Source organism: Pezoporus flaviventris, unplaced genomic scaffold (genome assembly GCF_033815535.1).
Source record: "Pezoporus flaviventris isolate CSIRO_AGI_PZ_B2104156 unplaced genomic scaffold, CSIRO_AGI_Pfla_v1 ptg000253l, whole genome shotgun sequence".
In the NCBI taxonomy this organism is placed as follows: Eukaryota; Metazoa; Chordata; class Aves; order Psittaciformes; family Psittacidae; genus Pezoporus; species Pezoporus flaviventris.
This window is the reverse complement of record NW_026892800.1, coordinates 44,503-62,075: the sequence shown is the minus strand read 5'-3', so window position 1 is coordinate 62,075 and position 17,573 is coordinate 44,503. Positions and strand designations below refer to the sequence as shown.

At 59.9% G+C, this 17,573-nt stretch overlaps 1 protein-coding gene across 1 annotated transcript; it reads left to right on the top strand.

Annotated features, from left to right (window-relative positions):
- Positions 1-1,045: 1,045 nt before the first annotated feature.
- Positions 1,046-14,740, top strand: ARL8A (ADP ribosylation factor like GTPase 8A). The gene is made up of 7 exons (XM_061442786.1): positions 1,046-1,261; positions 8,956-9,036; positions 9,537-9,610; positions 11,434-11,527; positions 12,725-12,792; positions 14,233-14,303; positions 14,410-14,740. Exons 1-7 carry the CDS (start codon positions 1,139-1,141, stop codon positions 14,457-14,459), a joined length of 561 nt encoding a protein of 186 aa, XP_061298770.1. The 5' UTR covers positions 1,046-1,138; the 3' UTR covers positions 14,460-14,740.
- Positions 14,741-17,573: the final 2,833 nt, after the last annotated feature.

Genomic DNA, 17,573 nt, shown 5'->3' with positions numbered 1-17,573 from the left:
CAGGATGTGGGGGTGCTGGGTGTAGGGATGCAGGATGCAGGGGTGCTGGATGCAGGGGTGCTGGATGTAGGGATGCAGGGGTGCAGGATGCAGGAGTGCAGGATGTAGGGGTGCAGGATGCAGGGGTGCAGGATGCAGGGGTGCAGGATGTAGGGATGCAGGGGTGCTGGATGCAGGGGTGCTGGATGTAGGGATGCAGGGGTGCAGGATGCAGGGGTGCTGGATGTAGGGATGCAGGGGTGCTGGATGTAGGGATGCAGGGGTGCTGGATGCAGGGGTGCTGGATGTAGGGATGCAGGATGCAGGGGTGCTGGATGTAGGGATGCAGGGGTGCTGGATGCAGGGGTGCTGGATGTAGGGATGCAGGGGTGCAGGATGCAGGGGTGCTGGATGTAGGGATGCAGGGGTGCGGGATGCAGGGGTGCTGGATGTAGGGATGCAGGGGTGCTGGATGTAGGGATGCAGGGGTTCTGGATGCAGGGGTGCTGGATGTAGGGATGCAGGGGTGCAGGATGTAGGGGTGCAGGGGTGCAGGATGCAGGGGTGCTGGATGTAGGGATGCAGGGGTGCTGGATGCAGGGGTGCTGGATGTAGGGATGCAGGGGTGCTGGATGCAGGGGTGCTGGATGTAGGGATGCAGGGGTGCTGGATGCAGGGGTGCTGGATGTAGGGATGCAGGGGTGCAGGATGTAGGGGTGCAGGGGTGCAGGATGCAGGGGTGCTGGATGTAGGGATGCAGGGGTGCTGGATGCAGGGGTGCTGGATGTAGGGATGCAGGGGTGCAGGATGCAGGGGTGCAGGATGCAGGGGTACCGGGCGCTGGCGGTACCGGGCCGCTCCATCCCGCCCCGGCAGGCGCAGCGAAGCGCCGCGTGCTGCGGGTCCTCCCATCCGGCAGGGGGCGGCAGAGTGCGGGAGGGCTGCGGGCGGCGCGCGGGGCCCCACCCGGCGCGCGGCGGTGCGGCAGGAGGGCGCGCGGACAATACCGGGGCGGCGGCGGCGGCTCGGCCTCGATCGGCTCGGCCCGGACCCGCTCGGCTCCACTCGGCTCCGCTCGGCCCCGCCCCGTCCCGGCTCGGCCCCGCTCGGCTCGGCTCGGCTCCGCTCGGCTCGGCTCGGCCCGGCCCGGCCCGGCAGGATGCTGGCGCTCTTCAACAAGCTGCTGGACTGGTTCCGGGCGCTCTTCTGGAAGGAGGAGATGGAGCTGACGCTGGTGGGGCTGCAGTACTCGGGCAAGACCACCTTCGTCAACGTGATCGCGGTGAGCGCCGCGCCCCTCCCCCACCAGGGCCAGCGCCCAGCCCCCCCCCCCCCCCCGCGCGGTGCTCACCCCAATGGACCCCAATCTCTGCCCCACCCCCACCCCCCCGTAGCATCCTCCCCGTCTCCCCTCCCCCGCATTGTGACCCCTGCTCGTTGCACCCCCTCCATCGAGGTACGTCGTCGTCGTGTCCCCCCCCCCATCGCTGCACCCAGCCCTCGCTGTGCCCCTTGGAATTGCGCTGCTCGGGTGCACCCCAGCCCCGAAATGCATTTGTCAGATGTGGGGTGCACGATGCAGTGGGTGCAGGCAGTGGGGTGCAGGCAGTGGTGCAGGTGTGGGCTGCAGGCAGTAGGGTGCAGGGAATGGGGTGCAGGTGTGGAGTGCAGGCAGTGCTGCAGGTGTGGGGTGCAGGCAGTGGTGCAGGTGTGGGGTGTAGGCAGTGGGGTGCAGGTGTGGGGTGCAGGCAGTGGTGCAGGTGTGGGGTGCAGGCAGCGGTGCAGGTGTGAGGTGCAGGCAGTGGTGCAGGTGTGGGGTGAAGGCAGTGGGGTGCAGGCTGTGGGGTGCAGGCAGTGGGGTGCAGGCTGTGGTGCAGCTGTGGGGTGCAGGGTGCACCCCCAGTAGGTCCCAGCTTTTGCTCCCGCATCCCTGGTGCTGAGTGCGGCGGCTCCGGGGCCGCAGCTGGAGCAGGCCCTAGGGGAGGATCCCAGCATCCCCCTGCCCCTCGCGGGTCCTGGGGCCGTGGCTGGTCCCAGGCTCACGGGTGCCTCATTCCGGGGAGCTCCTGCCCGCATCCCCTCGCGGCGGGTGCTTTGTCATCGCCAGGCCCCTCACGGTGCCACCAGGACCTTATTGTCCCTTCCTCGGCGAGCACCCACCCGCAGCGGTGTCCGGTGGGTGCTGGGGTGCTGCTGCAGTGGCGCGAGCTTTGTACCCTAATGGGGCAGCGACAGGGACCCTTCAACTTCGGCCTCTCCCCAGCTCTGCTGCCTCAGCCACGTGGATCCGGTGATGGAGCAGGAGCTGGGTTGCCTGGATCCCCAAGCCCAGGGTGTGGTTTCCCCTATGGGGATGCTCGGCAGTGTCTCCCCTCTTGCCTTTTGGGTTCTTCTTGCCCTGCGAGGCGGGAGCTGCTGCAGGTGGATCCTGACGGGGCAGGTCCAGGCTGGTGCTCCCAGGGGATTTCATGGAGGGAGGTGGATGTGGATCTTCCGGCTGCCCTGGTTCCTCAGTGCCCCCCCCTTTTCCATGCACATTGCTCCACTTAGTGCCTCAGCTCTGGAGTAAAGCGAGTGACTTCTGCTTGCCGGCGGTGCTGGGAGCTGCTGGGCTGTCAAAGGTGATTTTGCATTGGATTTGGAGGCTTCCTTGCGCTGCTGATCCCCGGGAGGGTTTCCCTGGGTGCCGGTGTCTGCAGGGATGCAAATGTTCTTGAGGCCCCGTGTTGGTTCTCCCAGCAGACCCGTGCCAGCTCTGGGACAGGGACCATGAGCACCCGTCCTTTCCTGGGGTGACTTTGACCCTGGCATTTGCATGTTTAATGGGCCCTTTTTGCAGTCCAGTATCGAGGTGGGATGTGGTTATTTAGCGCCTTTTAAAAGAACTGGATAAGCATTAAAGGGCAATGGGGCTTTATCCCGCCCATGCTGGACTCTTCCCCTGCACAAGGCTGGAAATCACTGGGGATGGCCCTCATCCTCTTGCCAACAGCTCGGACCTGGCAGTTGTGCTGCGTGCAAGACTTGTGCACCAAGGCTCTCTTTGCTTGGGTTGCTGGTGTAGGGAAGAGTGGCATCCAGGAATTACAGCAGCTCCCAAGGGAAGCTCTCCGTGCTCCTCTCTTGGGCAGCATGCTCTAGTGTGAGGCATCCCTGCCCATGGCAGCAAACTGGAACTGGATGATCTTAAGGTCCTTTCCAGCCCAAGCCATTCCATGATTCTATGCTTCTGCCCATGGGATGAAGCTTCTTGGTCTGCTGGTGCACCATGAGGTCTGAGGAGGGGTGTTTAACTCCTTGCAAGGCAGTCGGGCTCCGGGTGCTGAGCATGGAGCTCAGTCTCTGCTGCAGTTTTGCCTCTGTGAAATTATTTGGAACGTTTGGATTTTGGGGCAGATGCACCCAAAAAAGAGGCACCGACCTTTGAGAAAACAGCCTGTAAAGAAGATCTTGTTGGGGAGAAGCTCTTGTTTAGGCTGAGAAAGTTGGGGCTGTTCAGCCTGGAGAAGAGAAGCTGCGTGGAGACCTCAGAGCAGCTTCCAGTATCTGGAGGGGACCTACAAGGATGCTGGAGAGGGACTCTTCATTAGGGACTGTAGTGACAGGACAAGGAGTGATGAGTTCAAACTGAACCAGGGGAAGTTTAGATTGGATCTAAGGAAGAAGTTCTTTACTGTGAGGGTGCTGAGGCACTGGAATGGGTTGCCCAGGGAAGGTGTGAATGCTCCATCCCTGGCAGTGTTCAAGGCCAGGCTGGACAGAGCCTTGGGTGCCATGGTTTAGTGTGAGGTGTCCCTGCCCATGGCAGGGGGGTTGGAACTGGATGATCTTAAGGTCCTTTCCAACCCAAACTATTCTATGATTCTATGAACTGCATGAGAAACGTTTGAGCCAAACAGAATGGGAGCACTGGAAAGGGAAGAAGCTGTGATTTGGGCTTCGGGGAAGATAAAATCCTAAAAGGAAAAGCATTGGGTTTTGGCATTGTTGGAGAGATCTCCCAGGAGGAGCCAGTGGGCTTTTAGCTGCCTTTTCCACAGGTTGGGGGTGACAAGGGTGAGACTTGAGGGTGTTGAGAGCTCCTCAGTGGGTGCTGGGGCTCAGACCCCATCAGTGCAGGATGGCTTTCGAGAAAGACGGTGGTTTTCTGCTCTAGCTTCAACATCACACATCTTCGTCCTGCCAGAGCCTTCCAAGGCTGCAGAGCTGCAGGCTGGGGGCCAAGGTGTGGTGGTGGCCCTGGGGCAGTGATCCCATGCTTGAGACCCTCTCAGAAAGTGATGTGGATCAATGCTGCGAGAGGAAACCATGCCAAGCATGCACATGGCATCAGGTGGGATGGCGGGTGCTGTGGCAGCTGGGCAGCTCTATGACAGCAAGGTCTTCTAGGACTGTGGGAAAGCAGAGAATCATGGAATGGTTTGGGTTGGAAAGGAGCCTAAGATCACCCATTTCCAACCCCTGCTCTGGGCAGGGACACCTCACACTAAACCACATCACCCAGGGCTCTGTCCAGCCTGGCCTTGAACACTGCCAGGGATGGAGCATTCACCACTTCTTTGGGCAACCCATTCCAGTGCCTCAGCACCCTCACAGAAAAGAACTTCCTCCTTAGATCCAATCTAAACTTCCCCTGTTTCAGTTTGAACCCATCACCCCTTGTCCTGTCACTGCAGTCCCTGATGAAGAGTCCCTCCTCAGCATCCTTGTAGCCCCCTTCAAACACTGGAAGCTGCTATGAGGTCTCCTCACAGCTTCTCTTCTCCAGGCTGAACAGCCCCAGTGTTCTCAGCCTGGCTCCGTAGGGGAGGTGCTCTAGAAGAGAAACTGCTGGAGATGCTGAGGGAGAAGCAAGGACATCTTATACTGATGCATTTTCACCTGCCCGATTAACTGCTCATGTCCCTTGCATGGGGCCTGGCAGGGCCAGAATGGGGTGGGAGGTACACGTGGGTCTGTGTGCTGAATGGTTGTTCTGTCCCAGGTGCAGAGTCAGGCCCTTGGCTGCTGCTTCCTGAGCTTCATAGTGCATTGGTGGTACATTTCCCTGGGGTTCTCCATGGTTCTGGAAGAGAGTGAGATGGCTGGGGCATGGTCTTGCCTCGCTGCTGCAAGCTCTATCAGAGTTAGGCATGGTGGGAAACCCAAAGTGCAGCAGGGGAGAAGCACCTTGGCACTGGATGTGGCTTCTTCTGGGATGTATATGGGAACAGACATGAGAAAACAGAGGGATAAGGGGTAGGGAGTGTCAGCAGGTTGCTGGTCTACCTTTGTCTGGCTGTGCCCTCTGCCTTGTCTTCCCAGACTGTGTTTCTAACTATTGCCCAGGGTAAGGGTCTCTCTCTTCTGAGTGCCTGCATGTGTTTGGGAGCCTGAGCCCCAGCCATGGGTCTCCAAGCCAGGGCTTAGAGGCCACTTTTCCCTGGTGAGACCTGCGCTTATGACTCGCTGGGGTGTCCTTGCCAGGGCTGGTGCTGGGGCAGCCGGGAACAGCGACTGCCCCATCCGGTGCAGATGCTCGCCGGCATCACCCTGCACCCAGCTGATGGCTTTTGGGCCTTCCATGCCCCTGGATGGGCTCCCTTGGGTGCAGGGGGGGGGTGCATTGAGCTGGCCATGCAAGCATCTGCCCGTGGCGTGGGTGCTGCCTGCTGGGTGAGAGCACTGCCGCATCCCGAGCAACCCAGGTGTAGTCCTTGCACCTCCCCTTGGCATGACCCCAGCTCTGGATGTGGCAAACACCGGCTCATTAAGGAGCATCATCATCTTTGTGCTTCAGAGAGCACGGAGCTGCAAGGCAGCCCCAGTGAACATCAGCAGGATTGGGACGGGGAAGGGTAGGATGAGGCTCAAGCAGCCCGGTCCTTTAAAGCAGGGCAGCCTTGGAGTGCTGAGCTCTAACCTTCGCCTTGTCCCAAAGGATTTGGGATCCTCCAGAGGCATTGCTTGCTGCTCCTGTGGTGCAGGGTTGGCTTGGGATGCGTGGTGCAGAGCAGCTCTGCTTCCATGCCGCCCTGCATCATTCTCTGAGCTCCTCGGTGCCTTGCCGACATCCAGAGGCTTTTGCTTTTCTCTAACAGACTCTGTGCTGCCATCAAGTAGTGCCGAGGCTGGTGGGGGCTGCGCACATCCAGCACCCCAAAGCCTGGGCCGTCAGTAAGTGGTCACTCCAGAGCCTCCAGCACTTTGTGTGGCCACCCCCCATCCTGATGCTGCCTCATTATGGACACATCCTGAACAAGAGGAGCTGCTAACACAGTAGATGGTTGTGGGCTCTTGGGTGGAGGTGGGAGCAAGCAGTGCTGCAGCTCTTGGACAGAGAGGCCTTCTCCCCTTTGGATTTGAGGGCTGCATTGCACATCCCTGGGAGGTGCTGGGAGTGTCTTGCCATGTGTCTGTGTGTCTGTCCCGGTTTTCCAGCTGAGATGGAGCCTTTGGGGTCAGGGAGGGCAGCGCAGCCGCCTTCAGCTGCGGGAGCATCACCAGGAGCACATCCAGGAGCTGCCTGCGGGTTTTCCACTGTTCTGTCCTAAGGTGTTGTGTTTCCATGCTGAGGGGTGCTGCAGGGCCAGACCATGGATGTTAATTGCAGGTCTTGGTGGTGAGACCATCTTCTTTAGGGTGGAGGGGACCGAGGTGCCCATCCCTCTCCTGCAGCGTTGTGTCTGTCCAGCTTGGTCGCAGCGGTGGGGTCTGGTTGACACGGGTCCATTCATCACAGCACCACTGCATAGAAGTGTCAGCATCTAGGGCAGTTGGAGAGGGAAAAGGAGACATCGTGTTTCCACTGTACAGAGCTGCTTTCAGAGCGTGGCCAATGCAGAAGGAGCTGAGCACGTTGCAGCTCCTTGAGGATGCTCCTGTGCGTACCAGGACAGCAGGGACCCATGCGAGTTGTCACGTTCCCAGCCTGGTCTTTCTGGACAGCATGGGTGGTTTTGGTTTGGCCCGTTGGCTGTGGACAGTCTGGAGGCAGGCCCCGTGCTGGGGGAAGGATTTGGGGCAGGGAGCAAGGCCATACTTTGCTCACGGAGCTACGGTTGTTCCCATCTCCTGTGGGGGAAAGCAGCGATGACTCCTGGCTCCTGCAGCCCGTCTCTTCACAGAATCACAGAATCCTAAGGGTTGGAAGGGACCTCAGAAGATCATTTAGTCCAAGCCTCCTGCAAGAGCAGGGTAACCTAGAGTACATCACAGGAACTTGCCCAGGCGGGCCTTGAATATCTCCAATGTAGGAGACTCCACAGCCCCCCTGGGCAACCTGTTCCAGTGCTCTGTCACTCCCACAGTAAAGAAATTTTTCCTGATGTTCCCATGGAACCTCCTATGCTCCAGTTTACACCCACTGCCCCTTGTTCTATCACTGGACATCCCTGAAAAAAACCTAGCTCCATCATCCTGACACTCACCCTTTACACATTTGTAAATGTTGATGAGGTCACCCCTCAGTGTCCTCCAAGCTAAAGAGTCCCAGCTCCCTCAGCCTCTCCTCATAAGAGAGATGTTCCATTCCCTTAATCATCTTTGTAGCTCTGTGCTGGACTCTCTTCCTGGAAGAGCTACCATCACATGTGAGCCGTGCCTCGGGTGGCTTTCACGCAGCCAGCAGGTCCCATGGTGTGGTCTGGCATCCGCGATGGAGGCATCTGCAGCTTCCAAGAGCTCTTCACCAATTGCTCCCCATGTCTTCCAATCATTCCTTAAAACCTGGTCCATAAAGCCAGGTTGTGTGTTGAGCCTCATTCTGCAGGAGGCATCCCCTGTGTTAGCTGATGGTAGACGGCTTCCTGCCTACTTCCCCTCTTCCCCCCGTGCCCTTCCCCACCAGTCCCTGGCGTGGTTTCTGCGTGCACTCTGGCTTGGAGACCCCTCGGCTGCCAGGCTTTGCTGATGGACACAAAAAGGAAATGAAAAAGGGAAGCAGCACGTCTTGCACAACTGGTGGAAGAGGTCAGGAAAACCCTGGGGCCTTGCTGATGTGCTGTGTCTGGAGGAGCCGTTGGCTCAAGCAGGCATGAAAGTGGCGACGCTGCCTTCCCTGCTCAAGGTTTGTGTTAACTGAAAGCAAGCCCACAGAAGCCTTGGAGAAACCTGAGGTTTTAAGCCAGTAAAGAGCTGCTGAGTTCGGCTGCAGTTGGTGCCTGCAGGTTGCTGGCACTGGTGGCCAAAAGCCTCCGAGCCACGTTGTCCTGGTTATCTCCTCCATTGGCTCCCCCAGCGGGGCCTTCCATAGGGATGCATTTAAAAAGCCAAAGGAGCTAAACGTGAGGGAGGCTGCTGGCCAGGCAGGAGGCAGAGGATGGAGGGCTGTGGGCTGGGATGCCTGGGACCACCCGGAACAGCCCCCTGTGCTGCTCAGCCCAGGCACTGGGATTTGAGCAGCAAACTGGAAGGTGCAGGGGGGGGCTTTAAGAGACCAGCACCATCCTGTCCCTTCAGTGTGGTGCTGGGCGTGTGGGCTGGGGAACAGCATCCCAGCGCAGCGGCACAGGGACAGGTCCTGCTCGGCACACCGGGAGGATAACCCAGATTCACAGCAGAGCCATGGTGATTTCATGCTTCTCCTGCCTGATGCAGCTCGGAGCAGTGATGCTGGAGGGAGCATTTCGGCAGCTCCTGGGCTCGGGAAGAGGAAGGATTTGAGTCCCCCATCACCCGGTGCAGGCACATGGCTCTCGGGCAGGGGGTGGAGGAGCCCTGCAGGCAGGCTGCAGGCAGGCTGCAGGCTTGCAGGAAAGCAGAAGTCAGCCTGGTTTGGGCTGATCCTTCCATGATGTGAAGCAGGAAACCTGCTGGAGCCCCCCAGGACTCGTGGCCGGAAAGGAGCTGATGCAGGAGGTGGCTGCCCTGGGGGGAAGCCTGGCTCTGGAGGGGTCCTTGTGGCTCTGGTTTGGCTCCTGGTATGGCCCAGGAGGGTTGTGCCAGGCTGATGGGGTTTCCGTGCCTCCTAACACTGTTCCACCTTGTTCCTTGCAGTCAGGACAGTTCAATGAAGACATGATCCCGACAGTGGGCTTTAACATGAGGAAGATCACCAAGGGGAACGTTACCATAAAGGTAAGGTGCAGATGTTATTGCTGGTGGGGGCTCCTGGGAGGAAAGATGGGAGGGAAGGGGAGATTGGTGGCTGTTCTGCTGGAGGCTGAAGGATGCGAGCAGCCCCCAGCTGCAGCTGCGATCTGCCCTGTTAGGCTCTTGCAGGTACCCACCAGAGGAGATGGTGGGAACAGATGCAGGAGATCCAGACCTCTGCAGTGGGAGCAAGTCTGGGCTGCAAAGTCGTAGGTTTCCTCTGCCTTGTTGGTGGGGATTCATGGATGTGGTCACCCTGCCAAGGGTGGGAGCACAGGGAAGGATGGGCCATGGCTTGCACTGGTGGTCTCTGCCTCAAGAGCAATGGGAGAGGCGGTTTCTACCTGCTGCCCTTCCTGGGATGTCTCCTTTCATTACTGAGTCGCTTGAGCTGAAGAGGAGGGGATGAGGTGGGTTTGGATGAGGGTGAGGAAGGGGCACGGGCAGGATGGTGCTGGGGTGACATCGCCTTCTCCCTGTCACAGCTCTGGGACATCGGTGGCCAGCCGCGGTTTCGCAGCATGTGGGAGAGGTACTGCCGTGGAGTGAGTGCCATCGTGTGAGTACCCCTGGGAGCCAGGAGCCCCGTCACCCATCCCTGATGCTGAGCCCCACCAGCGGGTGGGGGCACAATCCCATCACCCCACCAAAGGGGGCTGGGCTGACCCACTTCCAGAGCTGGGCACTTGTGCTGGGCGTTGAGGTGCTTCCCCCTGGGAATGGTTCCCCCCTTTGAGCACAGGGGAGCCAGGTCCCTGCCAGCTGTGACAGACGCTTCCCTTCCAGCATCACTCAACCCAGCTGGGTCCTGCCCTTCCTGGGTCCTGTGCTTGCCCTGGGCTCCTGTTCATCGCAGGGGCTGAGCACCGTTGCTGTGCCTCAGCCCTTTCTAAGAGGCTGGTTTTAAGGGCAGCTGCCAGAAGCAAGCGTCCAGGTCGTGCTGATTATGTGCTGTTGGGTGGATCTTGCCCTGAGAGGAGTATCTGTACAGTGCCTCCTGCTGACTGTCAGCTTTCCCACATCCCCTGCGTGCAAACACTGCAGCAAGTGCAGTCCTAGGGAGTGCAGGCTGGGGATAGTACTCATGGGAAGCAGGCTGGCTGCTCCTGAGGTCAGGTATTTAACCCTGGGAGACCACATCAGAGTTACTTAGACCCACTCATAAAGATGAGATCTGGGTGATCTTCACCAGCTGGCTGTGCTCCGGGGTTTTGGAGGCTGGGTTTCTGTCCTGCCTTTCCCAGCTGAAGGTCTGGCAGGTGAGGAGCAGCGAGGGAGCACTTTGCTTGTTGGGACAGCAGTGTCTGTTCTTGCCCTTGCTGACCATCCCCATGGCAGGACACCTCCACACCTCTTTTATTGCAGTGAGCTGTGCTGGGAATGACAGTACCATTGGGGGGGATTTATTTTGCCTCCTTCCATAACTTCATTCTTTATCCAGTGGCCAATCTGGTTGAGAGGAAAACAGAGGGACCCATAGGGACCTGTAGCCATCCCGGTCACGCTTCAGTCTGCCTTGAGCTGCCTCACGGCCCTTTTCCCTTACCTTCAGCCCTCCCATCCTGCCCAGGATGCTGAAGGCTCATGACAGTGCTTGGGTGGGTTTTTCCCCTCTCCATCTAGGTACAGCCATGCGCTTTTTCTTGCGTTCAGCACTTCAGTAGCTAAAGGCTCTTTCCCTGTTTTCAGTAAAGCCCCCAAGGCCTGTGGAAGCTTGATGGTGTTTCTCACTTCTTCTCCCCCAGTTTCTTGATCTTTAAAGGCCGCTTTAATCAGTTCCTCTCCCCAGTTTGGGCTTCCTTCATGTCCTTTGCAGGATGAGCATCACCCGAAAGAGTTAAATCCTTCCCTAAATCTCCCCCCGTCTGCTCCGAGCAAGCATTGCTGACTCTGGCTTCACGTGCCCTTTGGCCCAAGCCTCATGCTCAAGATAGTTCCCATCAAGAGGATGAGCAGGTCCTCTCCCCACTCCTGGGTCTCTTCATCATCAGCTCCTCTTGTCTTCTCCACTTGTTATCCTCTATTCTGGATGTCTCCATAGGAGCTGCCACATACAAATGAGCCTTGAGGGCAAGGTCCTGCAGCTTCTTCTGCCTGGGCAGTGCCTGGTCTTCCTTTGCCCATCATATCCCTGCTGTCAGTGGGGTGGACCCCACTGGACCCCTGCAAGGACACGAGTGGGTCTCAGCCCCACAGTCTTCCGTGGGAAGAGGGGTGCTGGGGGAAGGATGCTGTTATCCATCACCTCCATGCACTGTTCAGGAGCCTGTGGGGGGGTGCAGCTGCTGTGTGAGCAAGGTTTGGTTGTGGCACAGACCTCAGCACAGCGCCGGGGCATGGGGACCTCAGCGCCTGCACTCAGGGGTGTCCCTTCCCTTGCAGGTACATGGTGGATGCTGCCGACCAGGAGAAGATAGAGGCCTCCAAGAATGAACTGCACAACCTGCTCGACAAGCCACAGCTCCAGGGCATCCCGGTGAGCTGCTGCCAGGATAGGTCCCGTCCCCCCCCAGCTGCTCACAGTCCCCAGGCTGGTGGCTGCCAGGGTTTGCAGCAGGGGGGGCTGGCATTTTACAAAGCAGATTTGGGATGGGGATCCCCTTCCTTGTGGGGGGTTCCCCTTTGCTGCTGCACTCCTGTGAGAGCTGGGTCAATGATGGTTTCTGGTCCAGGGCTGGACCAACAAACAGGGAAGGGACTTGAAAAGAGACCAGACCCATAGACACATCCCAGTGTGTGACATCTGTCCTCTCACATGAATTTGCACCTTATTTAGAGGGGGACATTAAGGTCTCATCTCCTAGGAGAGTGGCTGCGGGGCTGTGGCATTTGCAGGAGGTGGGATGTGGCTGCTGCTCGTGTCCGGGTGCTTACGGAGCATCCAAAATCAGCATCCTTTGAAAGGAAGCGATTGAGGATCTTGCAACAGATCCCAAACATTCACCCCCATCTAAATTAAGCTCCTGCCATAATGCACTGCATTCACAGCCCCTCTGGATGCTGCTTTCTGAGACCACATCTCCCGACGTGAGCTGGGGGACGCGGCGTTACTGTGCTGCTGCAGAGGCCCTGGCTCGCCCCGGGGAGGCGGCTGCAGTCTCGGTGCTGTCCTTGTCAGATGACAGGCGCGTGGTGCGCTCCGGAGGGATGAACCAGTCCTGACGGGGGATTATTTTCCTCGCAGAGTCTGAGGGTTCCTTTGTGGATGTGGAAAGCCTTGAAAGAAGTGGAGATGGGATGGTGCAAACACTGGGCTGGCTGCCTGCAGAGAGCAGGCTCTGCGCGGCATCCACATCTCGCTGCTCCCCTGTAACGCTGGGTTTAGCTGTCTCACTTGACTTTTGGCTCAAAGACTGCAAGAGACTCCAGGGGGAAGGTGCTTGGTGGCACAGCACACACTGGTGCCCTTACGGGAGAGCGTGCTGTGGGGCTGGCTTCTCACTGGGACTAGGGAGTGCACCTAGAGATGCTGTGTGTGGGCTCATTATGGCTGTTAATGGAAGTGCTCTGCCTTCTGATTGCCTGCTGAAGGGCTTTTCTGCATCCAGGCAGAACCTAGAGAAGTGGCCAGGGCTGTCTTGCGTCTCAAGCAGGGTCCACTCCTGCATGGCAGAAGCAGGTTCCTGCCTGGTCTGCTGGCCAGGAGCTTCAGGTGTCCTCTCCCACCCTGCAGGTCCTAGTCCTGGGGAACAAGCGAGACCTGCCTGGTGCCTTGGATGAGAAAGAGCTCATTGAGAAGATGTAAGTGTCCGATGGCCCTGCAGCCACAGCGGGGCTGTGACACAGTGGAATTGTCCCTGTTCCTGCCATGCCATGGGATCAGTCATAGAACGGTTTCGGTTGGAATTTCAACCCTTTTAAAGTTCAACCCCTGCCACAGGCAGGGACCCCTTCCCCTAGAGCAGCTTGCTCCAAGCCCTGTGTCCAACCTGGCCTTGAACACTGCCAGGGATGGGGCAGCCACAGCTTCTCTGGGCACCCTGTGCCAGCGCCTCAGCACCCTCACAGGGAAGAGCTTCTGCCTAAGAGCTCATCTCAGTCTCCCCTCGGGCAGGTTCAAGCCATTCCCCTTGGCCTGTCCCTACATCCCTTGTCCCAAGCCCCTCTCCAGCTTTCCTGCAGCCCCTTCAGGCACTGGAGCTGCTCTCAGGTCTCCCCTTCAGGAGCCTTCTCTTCTCCAGGCTGCCCCAGCCCAGCTCTCTCAGCCTGGCTCCAGAGCAGAGCTGCTCCAGCCCTCGCAGCATCCTTGCTTCCTTTGTGCTCTCAAGCAGGTTCACACCCCCTTTGCTTTGGGGGCCCCTGAGCTGAGCACAGCACCCCGGGTACCCAGCACGGGCACCCCACTGAGCTCCTTCCCCAGCCAGGGCTGCATTGCGGTGCCTGCGGTGGGCACAGACCCGTGGCTGGGGCCATGCTAAGGCGGAGGTGACGTCTCCGTGCCCATGGGGTCAGGGAGGAGCTGGGAGCTGCTGCCAGTGCGAGGGCTGGGTCCTGCCTGCCACACGGTGGCGTTGGGGCCCGGCACAACGCTGGTGCTGGTGCTGGTGCTGGTGCTGGTGCTGGGCTCCCATCACCCTCACAGCTGTGCCCCGCTGCCCGGTGCTGGCGCTGCTCCATGGGCATCCCTCGGTGCTTGGCTCCCGCTCTGGGGTGCGACACCATCTGCGTAGCTCTCCCTTGTTTCACTCATCCTCTTGGCAGCAGATGCTCCCTCCTGCCAGCAGCGATCCCCTGCCCTGCAGACCGGGGCCTGGGATGCTGTGCTGATGGACAGCACCTCTGTTCCCCCCCAACCACCCCTTGGAGACCTCCCCTGCCCCTTTGGCACCTATGCAGCTCCTGTGCAGCTCCCAAGCCCTCCCTGCCCTGTCTCGCTGCAGGGCTGTGCAACCAAGGTTTAGGGAGGGAAGCAGTGTGGTTGTAGCCAGGCTCTCCATGGGGTTGGGTCCCTCCTGCCCTATCACATTGCCCCCCACAGGCTGTGCCTGGCCATCAGTCACAGGCACAGTGTGCTGGTGTCCTCGCCCAACCCACATGTGGGTCCCTGGGAGCCTGGGGAGACATCGCTGTCCCCAGTCTTGGAGCTGCGGTGCCTCTCAAGAGGCTGCCCAGAGGCATCTCCCATCACTGCCAGTGCACAGCCATGGGGATCTGCAGCCAGAGCTCGTTTCTCCCCTGCAGGAACCTCTCTGCCATCCAGGACCGAGAGATCTGTTGCTACTCCATCTCCTGCAAAGAAAAGGACAACATCGGTGAGTACCGGCGGCTCTGCTGCAGGGCTGGCCATGGGGGGAGCCCACGGCTGCTTGCCCAGGTACAGGAGGGGGTGAGGCTGTAGGTTTCCTCTCGCCTTCACAGACATCACCCTACAGTGGCTTATCCAGCACTCGAAGTCCAGGAGAAGCTGAGATCCCGCAGGCTGCGGTTCACATCGGGAAGATGCCATTGTACAAGCCCATGCCCCTTCTCTCTTCTCCTCTGTCCCTTCAGCTCTCTCTCTAGATGGGTATTTTTAGGGGACCCCAGACTCCGCTCGCATTGAGGTGGAGCCCTTGTTTTTATTGTAAAGAAAATGTCCAGCTGCCCTCCTCTCCTCTCCTCTCTCTGTCTCCCCCTCCCGTTCTGGCCCTCTTCGGTTGTTGTCTGGGTATACACTATATATATATGTATATATACTTCAAGTTTTTAATTTAAGCAGTAGCGCTGTTACTAAACTGGGCCCTCGGAGCAGAAGGAAGGCTGGGGGCTCCCCGAGCCCGGCTGAGGCTCAGCGCTGGGAGCAAGGGGGTGGCAGAAGGCAGCCCCTTGGGGATGGGGCTGTGCCAGGCTGTGGGCAGGTCCCCTGGGGCTCCCTTGTCCCTTCCCCTGCACAGAGCATCCTGGGGGTGTTGGGAGCATGACGCCCCCCCAGGCAGGGCTGCAGGGGAGGTAATGCCAGCCACAGGTTCCTCTCCCATAGGGATTAGTGACAACCCACAGCCTCCCCCTGCTGTGCCACTGCCCCAACCCCTGCTCGATGCCCTGGGCTGCTCATCCCCTTGCCCTGTGTGTTCCCCCCTCCCCAGCCCTGGTACACGTGCCTGGGCCAAATCCTGCCCTGCTGCCCGGTCCTGCTGCTCTGCTGTGTTATCTGAGGGGATGCTGCCAGTGCAGGGGGGGGAACAGCGATGCCAGCAGCCCCATGGGGAGCAGGGCCCTGGCTCCTGCCTCCCCCGCTGCCCTGGACGGGGCTCAGCTCTGCTGTCTCCTCACAAGACATCTCCTGCCCCTGACTGGGGGCTGCTGGCCAAGGACATTGCAGAGGGACACGGGGGAGGGAGGGAGGGATGCATGGAGACACGCACAGGGCTGGGAGAGCCCCCCCCCCCGGCGGCGCTGGGGTGATGCTCCCATTGCCAGCGCTGCCCTGCCTGGGGGGGACATGGGCACGGGTGGGTCCATTCTGCAGGTGGGGAGGGGAGAGGAAACGGAGTGGGGCTGAGGGAGGCTGTGCCCATCGGTGCTGTTGTTGGGCCTCTGCAGGTGCAGGCTGTGGGGGGGGTTAAGAGGGCTGGGGACGTGGTGATGTGGCAGTGGGTCAGGTCAGCAGCACAGCGGGAGGCAGCAGCGACCCCAGCAGCGCTGGCAGAGGGGGGGTGGCCCCGGGGCAAGGGGGGGGCTGCAGGGTCCTTCTCCCAGCCATGGTGAGGCCGGGGGCTCCTCTTCTCTTCTTGTTTTTGCAGAATTGCACAAAGAGAGGTTTCCTTCTCTTTTTTTTTTTTTTAATTTAATGAATTGTAAAGTGTTGTCACCCCCCACCCCTTTTTTTTTTTTTTTTGTTTTTAAGAGGTATTTTGGCTCAGATTTGACCTCTGTTGGGAAATGATTCTTGTTACTGTACAATTTTTTTGCCTCCCTAATGATAATAAATTAACACTTTTGCGTTGGGGGGGGTGGTTGCAGTCACGTTGCTTCCTCGCCAGGGTGAGACCCATCCCTCCTCTGCCCCTCATCGGGCCAGGGTCCCTGTCCCCCAGGCAGCATCGGGCTCCCCCATTTCCACGGTCACCCCAGAGCTGCCAACCCTGATGGCTCTGCACGGCTCTGGGTGCGGAGATGAGCTCGGAGGTGTCTGGATGCAGCCATCGCTGCTGCTGGACCTTCCTCTGCCCCCACTTGTGTCCTGCTGCGATGCTGGGGTTGGAGCAGGGCTGCTGCAGGGATCCTACCCCATCTCCGTGCCCCCTTGTTCACACCAGCTCCCTCTCAGGGCCGGTGCTCAGTGCTCTCCTGTGCCCCCTGCATCCCCCCTGCGCTGACACCAACCCCCCCACCATCGGGGTTGTGCTTTGTGCCCTATGGCAGCCTTCCCGGGTATCCGCGCTATGGGGTGCTCTGCCTGCTATGGGGCCGTGCGGTGCTGCCTGCCCTCCCTGCACCCCCCCCCCCCCCCTCCTCCCCACACATCCATCCCCGCAGGGACACAGCAACAAGCCCGGCTTTGTTCCTGCTTGGCGCGGGCTCAGGACCGAGCAGCGCGGACCCAGCGCAGGAGATGCCCCCGCTCCTTCCCTCCCAGTACCACCGAGAGCCCGTGGGGGCGCGGGGGGATGCGGGCATGGCAGCAGCGCGGGCTCCGCTCCCCTCCCTCCATCCCCGCGCCACCATGAGACCCCTCTTCTTGCCCCCGAAGTGTGGGGCCCAGCAGTGGTGCGGGGGGGGGGGGGAGGGAAGGAAAGAACCCATTTTTGTGCTCTCTGAAGAAAACTGGGGCTTTTGTTTCCCTGGCAACGGGGCTGTGAAAGCGAAGCGCGGTGGGTGTCGGTGCCGCACAAAGCCCGCAGTGAGCCGCTCGCCTTCACCCGCCCGTAGCAACCGTCTCCTTCGCCCCGGCATTTCGGGGGCTGGGCGAGTGCCAGCGGCAGGACAAGGAGCTTTAACAGCTCCAGCGGACGGGGCCGCCTGCCCCCAGCCCTATCCCGCTGCCCGCGCTGCTCCCTGAAGCCCTTCCTGGGTGCGGGAGCTTGGAAACCAAGGGTCTGGGACAGCCTTGTCCCCGCAACGGGCCAGGGAGCCCTGCACGGGGCTGCTCGGACGAGATGCTTCACCCCACGCCAGGGGTGCAGCAGGATGGTGCCCTCCGGTACTGCACGGCAGCACCGTGTAGCAGCAGCACCTTGGTCCTGCGTGGTGCAGGGAGGGGAGCTGGCTTCCTTAGAGGCTGCAGAGCACCTCTGCCCGGTGCTGGGCTGGCCTTTACTGGGACCAGTTTGAGCCCTGCAAACCACCCCAAAGCCCAGTGCTTTGGAGGAGACCCTTCCAGGGGCTGGCTTGGCACCAGCATCACCCCAGGGGATGGGCAGAGGGGCAGGGGAGGGGGCTTTCCCCATCTCCTTTAGGTGCTGCCTGACCTGGCATGGCCGCTTTCCTGCCCTAATGCCCACCCCAGAGCCCCCAGGTTTTAGGGAAGTGCCATCCAAACCCCAAGCAGCGGCTCCCCAGGGCTCTGCTCGGCAGTGCCGGACTGGTGATGCATGGCGTGC